General features: G+C 33.2%; 2 protein-coding genes across 3 annotated transcripts in view; one reads left to right on the top strand and one right to left on the bottom strand.

Annotated features, from left to right (window-relative positions):
* Positions 1-3,465: 3,465 nt before the first annotated feature.
* Positions 3,466-11,249, bottom strand: LOC133183882 (cyclin-dependent kinase 2-interacting protein-like). The gene is made up of 5 exons (XM_061318774.1): positions 11,136-11,249; positions 6,147-6,306; positions 4,502-4,604; positions 4,171-4,288; positions 3,466-3,993 (listed from the first exon to the last, which is right to left on the bottom strand). The coding sequence occupies exons 1-5, from the start codon at positions 11,197-11,199 to the stop codon at positions 3,794-3,796; spliced, it is 645 nt and encodes a 214-aa protein (XP_061174758.1). The 5' UTR covers positions 11,200-11,249; the 3' UTR covers positions 3,466-3,793.
* Positions 11,250-11,582: 333 nt separating this feature from the next.
* The window catches only part of LOC133183003 (cytochrome P450 4F4-like), a 15,786-nt gene continuing 11,216 nt past the window's right edge, over positions 11,583-16,152 (top strand). For both annotated transcript variants that reach the window (XR_009720571.1, XM_061317914.1), the window contains exons 1-4: positions 11,583-11,849; positions 14,551-14,698; positions 15,667-15,848; positions 16,141-16,152. The exon at positions 16,141-16,152 is cut by the window's right edge and continues 110 nt beyond it. Coding sequence is in view for 1 of the 2 variants with exons in the window: in XM_061317914.1 (XP_061173898.1) it covers positions 11,622-11,849; positions 14,551-14,698; positions 15,667-15,848; positions 16,141-16,152 (570 nt within the window). In the remaining variant the exon portion in view is untranslated. The remainder of the gene's footprint in view (positions 11,850-14,550; positions 14,699-15,666; positions 15,849-16,140) is intronic.

Raw genomic sequence — 16,152 nt, 5'->3', positions numbered from 1 at the left:
GTTTAGACACGGTGTAGAACACTCAAATGATTTTAAACACTGTGTAGTTGTTAGCAAACCTTTTCTAACTCATGACCCAAAATGAAATGCAATATTTTCTTTTATCTAGTATTTTTTTCTAATAATTAAAAAATAAAACTGATTTTTTACACTCTTTCGTTCCTTTAAAGATGTCGACAACAGATTCAAAACTAAAACGGTACACTCTCACACCTTAGCAAAATATTTCTGCTTTATACCTGAATTTTTTTTTTTTTTTTTTTTGTAGTCGATGTAACTTTACCTGATCAATTATTACGTCTTGATCTCTTATTGCAATTCAGTATTTTTTTCCCTTCTACATCTTACTTGGATTATAAGTGATGTAAAATATACGGTTTATGATTAAACATCTACCTATTTAAAATCAAGTTATTATGTGCCAACTGTAATCCAAATTCTACAAATCAATTCATCTAAACGTACTAGTTTTCCTATTTCTATTACACATGATCATGTTTGCAACTGTTTTTTTTTTTTTTTTTTAAATTTTTGTGATTTATAAACTAAATGAACTGGCTAAACAGGCATTCCAAAGAGACATATTAATGTTCAGCATCATCTGGGTTAAGGTCATTCCAATCCCGTGTCCTCTCTCTCCATATACAATATCATATTTATTGGAATCTCTGATATTCAATTCTAAGTCTTATACTAAACATTACATTCAGACACTTGAAATAAGAATTGCAAAGGTAATAATATTCTTTTTCGGGCCATCTTTCAGATATTGTTTGTTTGCCCTCTTCCGACTGACTGAATAAAAACGACCCGACTCAAAACTTTTCTTTAAACTCCAGGAAACAATTCCTTTTTGTTAAATTCATTCCGGAGTTTTCTTATCACATTAATATCTATTTTAACTTCATATTCACAAGTGTTTACTTTCTGAATAAAAAAAATTCCCCTAGCTATTTGCCCATTTTTTTTAAAATTATGAATCGGGAGAGGGCAAGCAAATTTTTTTTTTCATCAAGATGGTCGCGTGTTATTTTGTGCTATGAAAAGGAGATTGTAAACAAGCCGAGAAAATGCCAATAAGAGTGAAATTCTAACGTAATTTTCTTTGCAATTTCAATTGACATCAATGTATACTTTATGTAAAATCTCCACTATTTGCATTAATCTCACACGTCTATGAAATAGCATGCAGGCACCAAAGAGGGCAAAAAAAAAAAAAAAAACCATTCTTGGTATTACATCACAATTTTTCCATATGCGTGTGCCTTTGTTCCATTTTTAAAAATATCTTCAAAGTATGTTTAAAACCTACATTATTTTGCGCATTAACAAAAACATGGAGCAATGACCCACACTACCTTAAAATTACACTTTTATGACACAAAATTCGTATCAGTCCGAGAAGTATTTGAATTCAAGGTTAATACAACAAACACGATTTAAATGCCGCTACCAGAGACTTTGATAACCGTATTTTCTAAAGAATGTCCTGGTATATATAGTTGTTATCCTGGTCGGTCCTTCGGCTGTCACTCTATCTTCTTCCTCAAACTTTTCTTACATCATTTTTATTTTCACCCTAGGGGCCAAATGGGGGTTAAAAATTCAAAAACCTGGTTCCCTGAACTCCTCTTACATTTTTCACTGTAGCATTCATATTTTGGAATATGATCGAGAGTTTACTGTAGATGTTCAATTAGGTTTCGGTATTTTGTTTGTCACCCAGGGGGCGATTGGGAGTCAAAAAAACAACAACAAACAAACAAAAACAAAAAAAAAAACAAAAAAAACGACGGTTTTTAAAAAAATAATTTTAAGCAAAAACTTAGGACTCTTCTTACATTTTCGCAGTACCCCATTCATATTTTGGAATGTGATTGAGAGTCTACTGTAGATGTGCAATAAGGTTTCGGAATTTTGATTGCTACACTAGGGGCGAATTAGGGTAAAAAAAAAAAGATTTTGTTTGTTTGTTTTTGTTAAATACAAAACTTGGTTCCTAGAACTTCTCTGTATTTTACGCAGTAGTCCATTCATATTTTGGAACATGATTGCGAATAATCTGTATATATGCAATAAGGTTTAAAATTTCAATTATCACCTGGTGCGACTGGGGTCAAAAAGTGTCATTTTTGTACCAAGATCTAGTTCTCTAAACTCCTCTTACATTTTTTTGCAGTAGCCCATTCATATTTTGATATATATATATATATATATATATATATATATATATATATATATATATATATATATATATATATAAACGGAGAGTGTCCTGTAAATGTGCAATAAAGTTTCGAATCTTTCACCTTTGGGAATGATTAGCGGGGGGGGGGGGGGGGGTTCGGGAAAAGAAGTTTTTCTACAAAAACCTGGTTTCCTTTACGTACCTCTCGTACATTTTTGGCAATAGCCAAATCGTCTTTTGGATGGTGATTGATGGTGTCCTGTTGATGTGCAATAAAGTCTAGAATTTTTATTTTCACTGTGGGTGCTAAACAGCAGTCAAAAATGTTTTGTTTTTTTTTAAACAAAAACATGGTTCCCTGATCTCCTCTTACATTTTTCACAGAAGCCCAATCTTATTTTGGAATAAGTCTGGGAGTGTAGATGTGCATTTATGGTGTCAGAATTTCGATTTTCACCATGGGGCAATTGGGTGTCAAAAACTGACTTTTATGTAAATTATAGAATTATTATGGCTTCTTCCCTCGATTCCCAGATATGAAGGTGAGTACATATATAGAGGCAAACACATAAGTGTGGTTGTTAATGTCTTATGATTTTTTTTTTTACCATGAAATAGTTTTTGTTGATAGAATATTTCCTCAGAAAAGTTTTGTCATAATCTTAAACCTTTCAATAATTAAAACTTTGCTCTATATACTAAGTTCACAACTTTTGATTTTTTTTTATACATTTATAACATGTATATATTTGAAGCTATTGGAATTTTGCATGCCTTGTTCACCCATCTTCTTGTAATTGCTTTATCTGCACTGTTTCCAACTGGTTCCTGAATGTTTCACAGACTTTATTTATGTTTGTTACTTGCACATAATTGGGCAATGGTTTCTAGAGGGTTTTTTTAATACAAAACAATATAAGTTTTACCCTGCTAATCTTGTTAGGAAGATGTTTTGAAGATTAACCCAATTGTCACATCTTTCTACTGAACAACTTGTTTCCCTATTGTAACAAAGTTGATACCAGAAGCCATGATTTGGACAATCCATGGGGATGCACAATACATGTTATACTGTTGAAAATGGCTCTGTGACACTACAAAAGAGGATCAGAATGTGAAAGATATGCCAAAACTTCAATAAGAGGCTCTTGATTTGGGTAAGCTAACAAAAATATAAATGCTACATGCAGCACTATTTCACCATCTTACAGACGTACATATAGTACTAGTATATATATGAATTCATTACTGGAATCAAATAAAAAAAAAAAGGCAACTTATAGCTGGCGATCTATGCCAGGTGCATTTTATTCTGATTCATGCACTACTGTCAATATCATTCACTAATATTTTTCTCCGGTCCTCCATTACAATTTTCATTCTTTGAAAGCAATAAATTGTCACTATTCTTTTTTGCAAGTCTACATATGAACTGTTGATTTCTTTACTAGGATTTTTCTTTCCAGCTCATTTTTAACAATGTTGAAATGTTTAGAGGTTAAAAATGCTGATCACAATGAAACTCCTTGGAATTATTGTCCTCCTTTATTTTTTCATCTGTGAGCAGGCCATACCATTCAGAAACAGGCATTTTCATTGGTTCATTCACGTCTGATGACCTGTCTCAGTGAGCATGCTCTGCAGCAGAATATCTGCCCTTTCCTCAATATAAGGCTGGTGTACCCAGGCAGATGTATAGAACATGACAGAATCTCTACTGACAGCATGACAGACATTTTCGTAGATAGACTGCTTAACTTCCAACTCTTTCTGATACATAGTGGATAATTCTTTGGCAGCTGATGCTGAAATAAAAGAAAGCTATTTATAAATGCAGGGTAGTTAATGCTATTAATATACATGTAAACATACAGTGAACATTCAAGTTTCCTTGTGCTGTTTAAAAATAACACAAATCAAGAATGTATAAGGAATATTTTACAAATGAAAGGTTTCTTGTCTTTGATAATTTAACCACTTGCCAAAGTCTTTTGTGGACCAAGTTTGGAACAACACTTCTGAATCATTCTTATATTGTGACAGCGTCTGAACTCCTTGAAACTTTGCTGCAACTGTATCAATCTTTAAAACTACTTTTTTCTACATAAGGATAAATTAAATGTATTAATATTTGTGAAATATGAAATATATAGTAGTTCCTGTAAAACTGACTTAAATCATGTAACATGAAGTAGTAAGAAACATTGATGCAAGCCTCAAATTTGAGGTGTCTAAGACTCATAAAAGTGTCTAGACTCATAAAAAGTAAATCATTATAAAATGAAAAATGTTGTATTTTGATTTCAATCATACCAATTTTTGCACACAGCTCTGCATGTTTTCACAAAGAGACTCTAACTTCAGAATGTCATGTGAATTATCAGGTTTCTCTGTATTTTCTTCCTCAGATTGTAATCTTAAAAAAAATAAAATACTCTGATGCATTTCTTTTTTTTTTATTTTGCTTCCACTTTTGCTGTACTATTTTTCCTTTAATCCTTATTTTCTTACAATGAATGAAATGAAAGTATCCTTTAAATGATCTGTTTTGATTCTTCTCCTAAACTATAACAATAATATGGTCACTCTGAAATAAAATGTACTGAAGTTTGAAGAGTATCAAGCTGAAAAGAGAACAATTAAGCAGCAGTTATTAAATTGGAATTGACATGGAATTCCCTATAAATATCAGTTTTAAATTACCACAAGGCTTGTTAAAAAATCAATCCTTTCCTATCTTTTTTTTTTTTTTAACAATTTATGTTTTAGTTTCATGTTTACATTGATTAATTCCATTTAGTTCTGAACCATTTCAAGTCCATTTGTCCAAGTATATTAATTTGAAATAATCCACAAAATTACAAGCTAACCATTTCTTCAACCAACAATTACATCCATAAAAAATTTGCTAGTCCTCTAAAAATGCTCCCTATTCAAGAGTTTATGGTTGCTATGACAGGTACTGATTCAGGTGGGGGTGCTCCTGGCACACGCCCCCTCTAAAACAAAGCAAAAATTAATTCAGATGTAATTCTCAGTTTTTCAATGTCATACATCGATGTAGTAAAGGTAGAATTACAGTCATTTATGCGTAAAAATAAGGTTCTTGAATTGCTGATTGTCAGAAACTTACAGCAGCTTTGCCCCCAGCCCCCATCAACACTGTACTTAACTAATTGGAACCTCAGCGGTACCTTGAAGAAAGTTTTATACAGTTCAAATCTTGACAGATTGTTTGTTTATTGCTTAACTATGAGTTGGCATTATTTAAACAATATTTCTTGCTAGAAATTTGGAAATTTTGCACACAATTAGCTAGACAAATATTGTCAACCGCATATAACACTCACAACTTGATTATAGTGATTTTTGCTAACATTCCCCTATCTCATGTCTCTTTTTCCCGAGGAAATCCACTGTTTTGAGATCTTGAACTTCAATGTATCTATCCTTATGCTATTGCCTCAAAACCATATAAGGCTTAATGTGTATCCAACATGAAAGAGTTCCTACAAAACTGGCAATTATTCAACTGACATAAACATGATAAATACTAAAATTTTACAGTTGTGAAGCTGTAAATCAATCTGAATGTCAGCTAGTGTTCAACTGATCATTTTTTGAGAAAATCAGAGTAAACTTAAACTAACCAATGGCATTTCTAAAAAGTGAATGACTGAGGATAATGTGATGAAATAAGCTTATTATTTAGAGATTTAATATAACCTTAAGGGTTGCCCCAGAATGGGAACAGACACTCCATTCATATTAAATGAAAGCAAATAAATAACATCATTCATTGCCAATCTTATCCAACTTGGGTTGTCTCAATCAAATATGCCACTGCAGATGACAAGAACTGAGGATATAAAATAGTTCTACAGTCCTTCACTAGTGCTAAGGTATATATGTTTGGAATATTGATTTTCCCCCTTTATATATGTGTGTATATGCTTACATATGAGAAATTCTGATATTTGCTATTTCTGTTATGGTTTCTGTTCCATCTCGATTAGTCTTTGTCCATTTCTGTATGGCATTGTGTATATCAGCACATCCATCTTTAATCTGTCTCTCATTCCCTGTCAGATTTGCAGTCTTGTTAGATTTTACTACATCTGAAAGTGACAATTAACATTTCCATTCAAAACAAATTACTGACATTATAATTTGTAGATCAAATCTAAGTTTTACTTTACTAAGAAGTTGATATAAACAGGATTAAATTTTAACACATTTTAGCTCCCCTTAGCTAAAAGCTCAAGAGGTTTTCTGATCACAATTTGTCTTGCATCCATCCATCCTTCAGTAAACACCTACTCAACAATCACTGGGCCGGTTTAAAAAAAATTACCACAAAGCACTCTTTGGTAAAAGGAATTCAAATTTGTTCAAATGAAGGGTCATATCCTCTTTCAAGGGGAGATAATAAAGAATAAGTTAAAATTTAATGACATTTTTCAATAAATCAAATTTGTATCATTTCATTGGACTTTCAAGATTGAAAACTATTCGTTATTATTAGGGATGTCAACGAATAGTCGACTATTCGACCATCAGTCGAATGGACCGACGATCGAATAATGAAACGACATTCGAATATTATTATAATTAAACAAGCTTATCTTTTAAAAAGATTGGTGAGCTAGCTCTGTAGCATAATAAAATACAGAAGAAGATATCCCAACCATTTGTTAAATTTGCTGAATCGATTAATTATTAATAGGAAGGCAGATTGGTGGTTGAGTTTGTGTGTGTGGGGGGGGGGGGGGGGGGGTGTCACAATTCAGAATGGTGGATCTAAGAGTGTGCTTCACGTCGGCAATGGCACAACTCCTAACTGTGCTTTAAGCATTCTGTATTTTACTGTAATTTCAATTTCGAGGTGAAAAATAAACGGCAAGCTCGGAAAACATATCCGAGGTTGCCGCGGTTTTTCGAGCTTGCCGGAAAGATCTATGAAGGTAGATTAGAAAAGCTATGTATTCATTACAACTTTAGAAATAACAGTCTTGCTTTTATAAGACCCGGGTTACTGTTACTTTTTGTTCATTTACGTGCAGGTTAGACAACAGAACCTTCAGATCATATGTATTTTCAGATGATAAACACTAAATTGCCATGTCTTTCCGACATACTCTGAAAAAGATTTTTGTTTTTGTTGTTGTTTTTTCCGAGCTTGCCGGAATTATCCACTAAGATGGTAAAACTGTAAGGAAAGCTAGATGTCTAGAATCTTGGCATTATATGGCCAAATTTTTTCTTGTACTTTTATGTGTAGGTTAGACAATAAATTAAAAAAAAAAATTGAGAATCCGGATCTAGACTGGTTTTGACTGTCTCTAACCTACGAAATGTATATCGCGCATATCAGACAGGAAAGGCCAGTGTAAATTCGGATCATTTCTATTTTTGTATGACAAAACGAAATTGTTATCGTACAGTCTATCTACAGTAGTTTTCCCAGAATGCCCGTGAAGTCGAGCATGCGTATTTCAGAAATATAGACTAACGTAGTTGCTAGCGTTCTCGAGCGCTAGCAATAAATGCAATAAATGAGTAATAACAAGATGGAATTCTCATCACAAAACTGAGAAAATGTCTTTCCTCAGAGATAGCGATAAGATAATTTTTCTAAACAAAAAAAAGCGGTTGATTTTCCCTGCACGTATAGAAATACTGTTATGTACTTATAAGTGCTTCACTAATGCGAGAAGTATTTGCCAGTAACGGCCTGTGTTGTTTTTGTAATAAATTACTAATATACTGGGCTTTGTTTGTAAGAATATTAAATGGACTTATACCATGTACCAATTATCTTTTGTTATCTTAAGATTGCTCAAATGCAAGGTACAAACCATAGCTGTGACATGTTTCGACACTTCGATAATTATTACAATTATTATTAAAACAATTCGCTTACATTTTAAACTTTTTAAGGACATTTTGATATAATTGAATAAGTAGTATCTAACTGTTTAACAATTTCATAGGCACCTGACGTGTAAAAAGTGTGAGGTTAACCCCCCTCCCCCCCATTTATTTCAAAATAAGCTTTAAAAAATATCGGCTGTCAATTTTTTAATGCTTACTAAAATAAAAAATGACTGCATGACTGTACAGACCGATTACTGATTTCTGCTGAAATCATACATTTTGGAGAATTAGGTTTCTTAATTTATTTCATATAATCATGCTATCCACGCGTTACGTTGTATTACTTTTGATGGTACTTTTTAAATATATTTAAGTAAAAGGGTTTTTGAGTTATAAATACGTCATGTAGCAGTGAAGTTTGAAGATATTTTTTTTTCAGAAAATGTTCCGAATATTCGACTATCGTTCGAATAATGCAATCGAATAATCGACGAAGGAAAATAAATATTTTGACATCCCTAGTTATTATCTTCATATTTCACTTCTCAAGAACCACTGGGCCAGAAAAAATGAAACTTATTAGATAATGTAGATTTAAGTTTTTTCAAACATGACCCCTGGGGATAGGATGGGGCTACAATAGAGGATCAAAGTATTACATAGGAACATATCTAGGGAAATATTTAAAAACCTTCTCAAGAACAACAAAGTAATGATTAGTCATATTGATATGTAAGCATTCTTAAGGAGTGTAGATTCAAGTTTATTCAAATGATGACCCCTGGGGGTAGGGTGGGGCCACAATGGGCAATCAAAATTTTACATAGGATTTAATAAGCAAAATCTTTAAAAATTTACTTTTCAAGAACAGCAGAGCCATAATTAGTCTTATTTATATGGAAGCATCCTTTGGTAATATAGATTCAAGTTTTCTCAAATCAAGACCCCATGGGTTAGGGGGGAGCCACAATGTGATCAAAATTGAATATTTGGGGGGGGGGGGGGGGGATCTGCTGATGAAGAACAGCAGGGCTATAGTCACTCAGGTGACTGTGTGGCCCATGGACCTTTCTTTTTTTTTTTTAAATTTAAATTAGCTAATTAATTTTGAATAATAAATTTCACTTCATTTGATTAAAAACACTTTCACCAATTTTTTTTTAAATATGTTGATGGTGCGATTGTTTGGGTGAGGGTAGTTTGGACATTTGGAAGACTGTGACGTCATGACGTTGTTAGTTGCATATTTCCATAACAGTCTGAAATGTACAATTTTTTAACAAAGAATTTTAAATCTACCATCTATCTGCAATATTTTTAAATCATATGCAAGGTTAGTTTATTTTTTTTATCTGTAAACTTTTGTTTGGTAATCGCTAGCTAGGTTATTGTGAGAATTTGTTCAGGCACCACATGCAGTTTATGGAGCATTATGGATATAAGTGTACTGTAGAATAAAGTTTTATTGGATTAATGTACAGACAGTCAGAATTTTCTCTTCATCCAAGCAATGCTTTAATAGCTCACAGTGATGAGCAGCACTTTGCGTTGCTCACTACACTCACTAATAAACAGGATTCTCATTAATGCAAGAATCTGCGTCCTAGACGCAGCAAAATTATTTGGGATGCAAGGTTCTTAAAAACAATGCATCCGCTGACTCATGAGTAGACGCGTCCTCGTCAGCGAGAAAATTCGGGTGCTTTCGAAAACCGGAGATTTTAGATGTTAGGATTTGTCAAAGAAATATTTATTAGAAACCTTCCTGTAGCTATCATAAAGTTTATCCAAGAAACAACTTTTCTTGTACCTATTTCTATTTTTTTAAAACAGGGATTGATTATAAGATATTTCATGTTTATTCATAATAGTGTCGCATGCCTAACTCTGATACCTGTTAGTTACACACTGCAGCTTCTTTTTAAAAACACTTGAGTTTTATCTAGAAGCCATAATTACGGCTTGTATACACAATATGGCTTGATTATCTCGTGAATTACACAGTGCAGACCACCGACAGGATTAGTTACGCCTCATTGCTCATGACACCTGTGATTCTTAATACAGTCAACTTTAGGGGGTTATGTACTAATTGATTTTGTAACAGTTAATTTTAGCTTTATAAACACCAACTTTATTTTTATGGCAATTGATTACGTGTGTATTTTAGAATATAGCTTGGATGCATTCCCAGTTTACATATTTGAATATGTTAATACTGCGTAAACAAACTTAAAATACTAAAGATTTTTTTTTGATGTTTGGATGGAAGGATACTGCAATAATTCATTTGGAACTCGACATATTTTTGGGGGGGGACACATCAAATTTAGCTGGGTCGCAACCTTCTCAGAAATCTTGAGTCCTGGGACTCAAGTTAGCAAAATCCTAGTGAGAACCCTGAATAAATACTAGTAGAAAACAATGTTGTAAAATAAAATTTTTTAGCGTGATAAACTGTAAGAGGGTTAAGTTTTCAAGATTTGAAATTTTTTATCTAATACTGATGTCAGAGAGAAGTTAATTCTTTCTTAATTTAGGGAGTAGGATGGTCCTTAGCGATTTGAAAAATGTCAGTTAGAAAATATCCAATTTATAGACCCAAACTCCAGCTGAAAATTTTTAAATCTCCAGCTGTGATTGTTCAACTCTCTTTCTATCTCAGACTCTGACATATGTTTGCCAGGTCCAGCACAATACCCTAATAAAGGTATATAGCTTGATAAAGCTATATAGCTTTAACAAGGTATTACAAATATCTTGATCAAGGTATTTTATGTAATGAAAATACAAAAAAAAAATCTTAAAAAATCAAATTTAAAAGTCGAATTATGAGTTGTGGTCATTGTGTTCACTGGTGCATGAAACGTACTCTAATACCAAGAAGACAGCATAAAAGAACGTCTCCTTACACGACATGCTTTTATACTGATTTCTTTGTGTTTGAGTAATTTACATGCATGAGTGAATTTCCTGACAGTAACTCAGAACTCGACGTTCAGTATTTATTTTTTTTATGATTTTTCAAACATGCTACACAATAACTAAAAACAAACTATACTACACATACTGTTCAATCGAACAGGGGAGAAAAGTTTGCTTATCCTACTTAGATCGTCTTCTTTCGTGGACATTTTACCGCAAACCTCTGTTTTTGCACTTCACATGATTATTCGCCTGTACTGCAGGACAACTTGATTTTCTGATGATGAAAATATAAGCCGGATGATAATGGATCACGCTATGCTCCTATTCATTCCGTAGAGAATATTTTTTCCCGTAAAAGTTATTACTTAGGAATACTTTCAATTTTTTAATTATATTTTGTGATTTGTTTTTCTTTTTTTGCAAAGCATGTATTATCAAGGCTGTATATACGTCCCTGGTATTATTTATTGTACCTAGAGCAAATGAAATGATATTTCATCTCACACGAGTCATTTTAAGTACTGTTTATCTTATTTGAAACCGAAAATGAAAATAGAACAAAGACAACAAACATGAAAAGAAGAAAAAAAGTTTTTAGGTACAGAAGTCAGAGAAGATAGGGTCAACGATGTCGTCATTAAACAACACTGTTTCTTCAATAATGAACTTGTTGAAATGGACAAAAATTGATGCCATCAACGCCAAAACTCTTCTTATTATGATAACATCTTTAATGTTGATGGTACTCATAAAGAAACTAATTAATTTCTGTTTGTGGTACCGACTTTACACGAAAATGATGAAACAGATCCCGGGTCCAGAGAATACACATTGGCTTTATGGAAATTTACATCTGGTATGATATATTGTTACTCTTTACTTCATTCATATTTGCTGCAGAACTGTAGAAATTGGAAAACACATACCACAGAGCTACAGATCCATCCTTTAATTAAACCTTTTATTTCTTTTTTGCTTCAGATAATATTTCTTGCAAAATATGTATTCCCCTAGATAAGTCTATTGTTAAAATGATATGTTCCTATGGTGACTGAGGCACAATTAGGTTTAGTCCGAAATGTCTGACGTTTTCCAGGCTTTTTTCACAATTTTGATATTTTACTTGCCAGAAAAACGTCAGAACCGGCGCCATTACAAAAACTGGAAATTCGCCGCCTCCAACTGGAGGCGGCATTCTCGGGTTGATTTTCGATACTTGCGAACCGAATTGAATGCTGAATTCACATCTTATCAATAATGCAATGCCTTTAGTACTCACCAGCATCGTTTATATGGGTTTGTTATGAAATATACAATCTTGTGAAAACATTTTATTAGTTTTCTTTACATTTCGTCCATTTTAAAATTTTGCAAGACCAAATCGAAATGTAGAGTGATATTTTCTTTTCATTGATATTAGTGAGTACTAGAAGCATTGTGTTACTGATAAATTGTAAGTTCGACATTTAATTCAGTTCTTAAGTATTGAAAATCAGCTCCGGTCAGAGACGGTGAAATTGCCAGTTTTCGTAATGGCGCCGGTTCTGACGTTTTCCTGGCACGTAAAATATCAAAATCGTGAAAAAAGCCTGGAAAACGTCAGATATTTCGGACTAAATTAAGTTATTCTAACTAGCATTCCCCTACCTTGGCTTTAGCATGGTATCATATTTTACTTCTACTTTGTTACTTTATTTATCTTTCTATGGTGCCAGACAGCAATTGTTGTGAAAGTAAAAATGTGAAATGCTAGCAGGGGTTATGTTCTCTAGTGTAATATGAGGCAGAAACTCTGGCATTTCAAGGTTTCAAGGCTTCAGACTCTGAGCTATTCAGAGACATTGAAAGGGAAATGAAATGAAGAAGTAGTAGTAAAACATATGTTTAAATATTGACAGATACCTTGCTGTAGTTTGGAGGAATGCATATGTAATACTTACTACTAGTAAAAATTGTAATACCCAAAGCTTGCAACAAATGTGTTGCTGTAAAAGGTTTCTTCAGTAGGTGGATCTGTACCTCTCTGGTATGACATTCTCTGAATACTGCAAGTCATTTTTTTTTCTTCTCTTAGGACCCCACTCTGCTGATGATCAATCTGGCCATATGTCTGTTCATCCAATTTCATTTGTCCAGGGCATATTTTCTATCCCCTTGGCCCAGTTGAGCTCAAACTTCTCCCATAGTATGCCCATTGGTAAGGGTGTGTAGTGACCTTGAAACAATATTCTAGATGAAAGTTCAAGGTCAAATAAGCTCTGTGTAAATCCTTGTCTGACACGTTTTCTCTCTCCTTGGGCCACTTCAGCTCATATTTCACCCAAAGAGTACCAGAAGAGGTTGTGCAGTGACATTGAAGTAATCTTCTGGATGAAAGGTCAAGGTTGAAATACCTGTATTAGTAAAGTCCTTTTCTGGAGCATGCTTTCTCTGTCCTTGGCCCAGTTGAGCTCTACTTCATCCATAGAGTGCCCAGTTGGTAAGAAGGTGTGCAGTGACACTCTTTATGCTTGGCTATCGGGGCCATTGCGCAGTGAGGGTTTTTATCTTGCCAAGCCTACCATGACACAGGACCTCAGTTCAAAAGACCCACGACTTTCACTTTTAGTCTTAGGTGCTTGGCAAAGGAACAGTCACTACCTATGTTTACGTCTTAAGTTTGGCTCACTGAACGAGAATCTAACTCGGGTCTCCCAATCAAGAAGTGAAAGCCCTACCACTAGGGTACCCTGACCTGTTGGTTAAGGTTGAAAAATCTTTTTCAGGAGCTTATTTCCTTTCTCCTTCAGGGTTCCAAATTAACTATATACAACTCGCAAAATGCGAGTTAGAATTCCCAAATTGCGAGTTAAAAATTAGGTAACTCGTAAAAAATTGCGAGTTGATTTTTTTGCATTGAAACTGTAGCAAAAATATATAATATGACAGAACACAATGCTTTTGATTTAAATCAGTAATTGAAATAAAAGTCACACTGTAGTTGTATTTTGTGTATTGTATAGTAGTTACTTTTTCCTTAAGTTATATGTATTTAATTTATATAAATTTAACTTTAAATGAAAATTGCGAGTAGTCTTATAAAATTGTGAGTTCACTTTCTTGGTACTCGCAATTATTTGCGAGTTGTAATTTTAGGGAGTTTCTAACCCTGTCCTTAGCTTAGTTGAGCTCACACCTCACACTTCACCCACAGAGTGCCCTTGGTAGGGGGTGTGCACTGACATTGAACCAATTTTCTCAATGAAATGTCAAGATAATAAACCTTTCAGTGTAAAATCCTCATCTGGAGCATATTTTCTCTGCCCTTGGCCCTATCTGGCTTAAATTTTACCCATAGAATTTCCTTGGGTATAGAGGGTGTGCAGTGAAGTTGAGGTTACTGCAAATTGAGTTAATTTTTTTTCTTGGGCATTTTTTTCTCCTATTGACCCCATCTGGTTGAAACTTACAGTCTTTCATGTCCTTTGCTAAAAGCAGGGCCCTTTGAGATGCTCACCATCTCAATGATATCTAGTTGATATTATTATGGATTAATCTTATTTTTCTTCATTTTCAAGCTGACAGAAAAACATTCTGACCAGCTGAAACTTGGAAGTGAGCTGACAGCTAAATTCCCAAGAATGTACAAGTTCTGGATTGGACCATTTAATGCAACAATTGTTTTGAACCATCCTGAGACGATCAAACAAGTTCTAAAATATGCAGGTCATTGTTTAAACATTGGTTTACTAGTATATGTTGTTATATGCATTTTAATATCATTGTTCGGAAATGTTAGACTTTATAGTACATTCTATTAACTCTTTGAATAAATCAAGTTAGATGTCATACATTGAAGATGATAAAAAAAATTGTTTTCTTTTTTTCCCAAAAAGGATAATAAAGTAAAGAGAAGGTAAAAAGTTAATTAATACATGTTTTAACATTTAATGAAATTTTCTAAAAATAATCAATATGAATACAAGTCAAGGTAAGTGAATATTGGTAAAACTTTCAAGCTAAGAAAGAATTCACATGTCATATGTGCAAGTGTGTGTGTAGATGCGCTATTAAATACATTGCTTGGTGTAGTTTTGGTATTGTCCATGGTTTATGGTGAAAAGATGTTTAAAACATATACATTTAAACCAATAATGATGACTAAATGACATTAAGGTTTTTAACCAGACATAGTTTTGAACATGTTTAAAGGGATTTTTGAGGTTCTAATGCCTTACATGAAATGCAACTGTTTTTTCAAATATTGTTGATTTACATAAGAGTATAGGATCAACTCTTTTGTTTTAATTGTTTTTTTCAGATGAATTATTGTACAAATTAATTCTTGAATCTTGATGATTTACAATATTAACTTGAAAATCCTAAACTAATACATGTAAAGATTGCTTTTCTAAATTTCTTGGCACTGCTGTAGTGATTTCTTTTTGTAGATCAAAATATTCCCTTAAATTATCTACATATAATAGTTTACCTGTAAAATTAATTTCCAGTTTTGATTGGAAGTGAACTGCGATAGAAACTCTGTCGAACTCTAGAAAGAAAATCATACATACACATCTACAATTTAGCTCTGTTTTTATGAATTTGTGGACTTACCTTTGTGTTAAGCCTGTAATTCAGCATTACTAAATTTTTAGAAGAGGCAGTTGTTAGACAAAGTATATTTTCTATAGATTCCAAATCCATGGGCTTTGGAGGAGCATACCGCCATGTTTATCCATGGCTTGGTGAGGGTCTGCTTTTGGCAGATGGCCAGAGATGGAGCCGAGCCAGACGACTTTTAACCCCTGCCTTCCATTTTAAGATCTTGAAACCGTACATACACATCTACAACAAAGCCACAGATCAACTGCTGGTAACTAAATGCTGTTACTGATTTTATGAACAACAATGGCAGATACTTTTTTTAGATGGATAGAAGAAATCTATGTTTAGAATGAAACTTTACTGCTTACATATACATGTATATCTTTATAGTTTTTTTTCTGCTTGCAAGAATGGTACTGTAGTAATGACAATGAATTATTTTTCTGCAATTATATTTATGATAAACTCATCATATTTCACATTGAATAACATTATACACTTAATTCTTAAGCTTTTTTTGTTTGAACTAAAATTTGTTTTAAAACAAGTCTCTTTCATAGCAAAAGTTAGAG

This window comes from Saccostrea echinata, unplaced genomic scaffold (genome assembly GCF_033153115.1).
Source record: "Saccostrea echinata isolate AGI-Se365-2 ecotype Australia unplaced genomic scaffold, CSIRO_AGI_Sech_v1 ptg000009l, whole genome shotgun sequence".
NCBI classification, from domain to species: Eukaryota; Metazoa; Mollusca; class Bivalvia; order Ostreida; family Ostreidae; genus Saccostrea; species Saccostrea echinata.
This window is presented reverse-complemented; position numbering and strand designations above follow the sequence as displayed.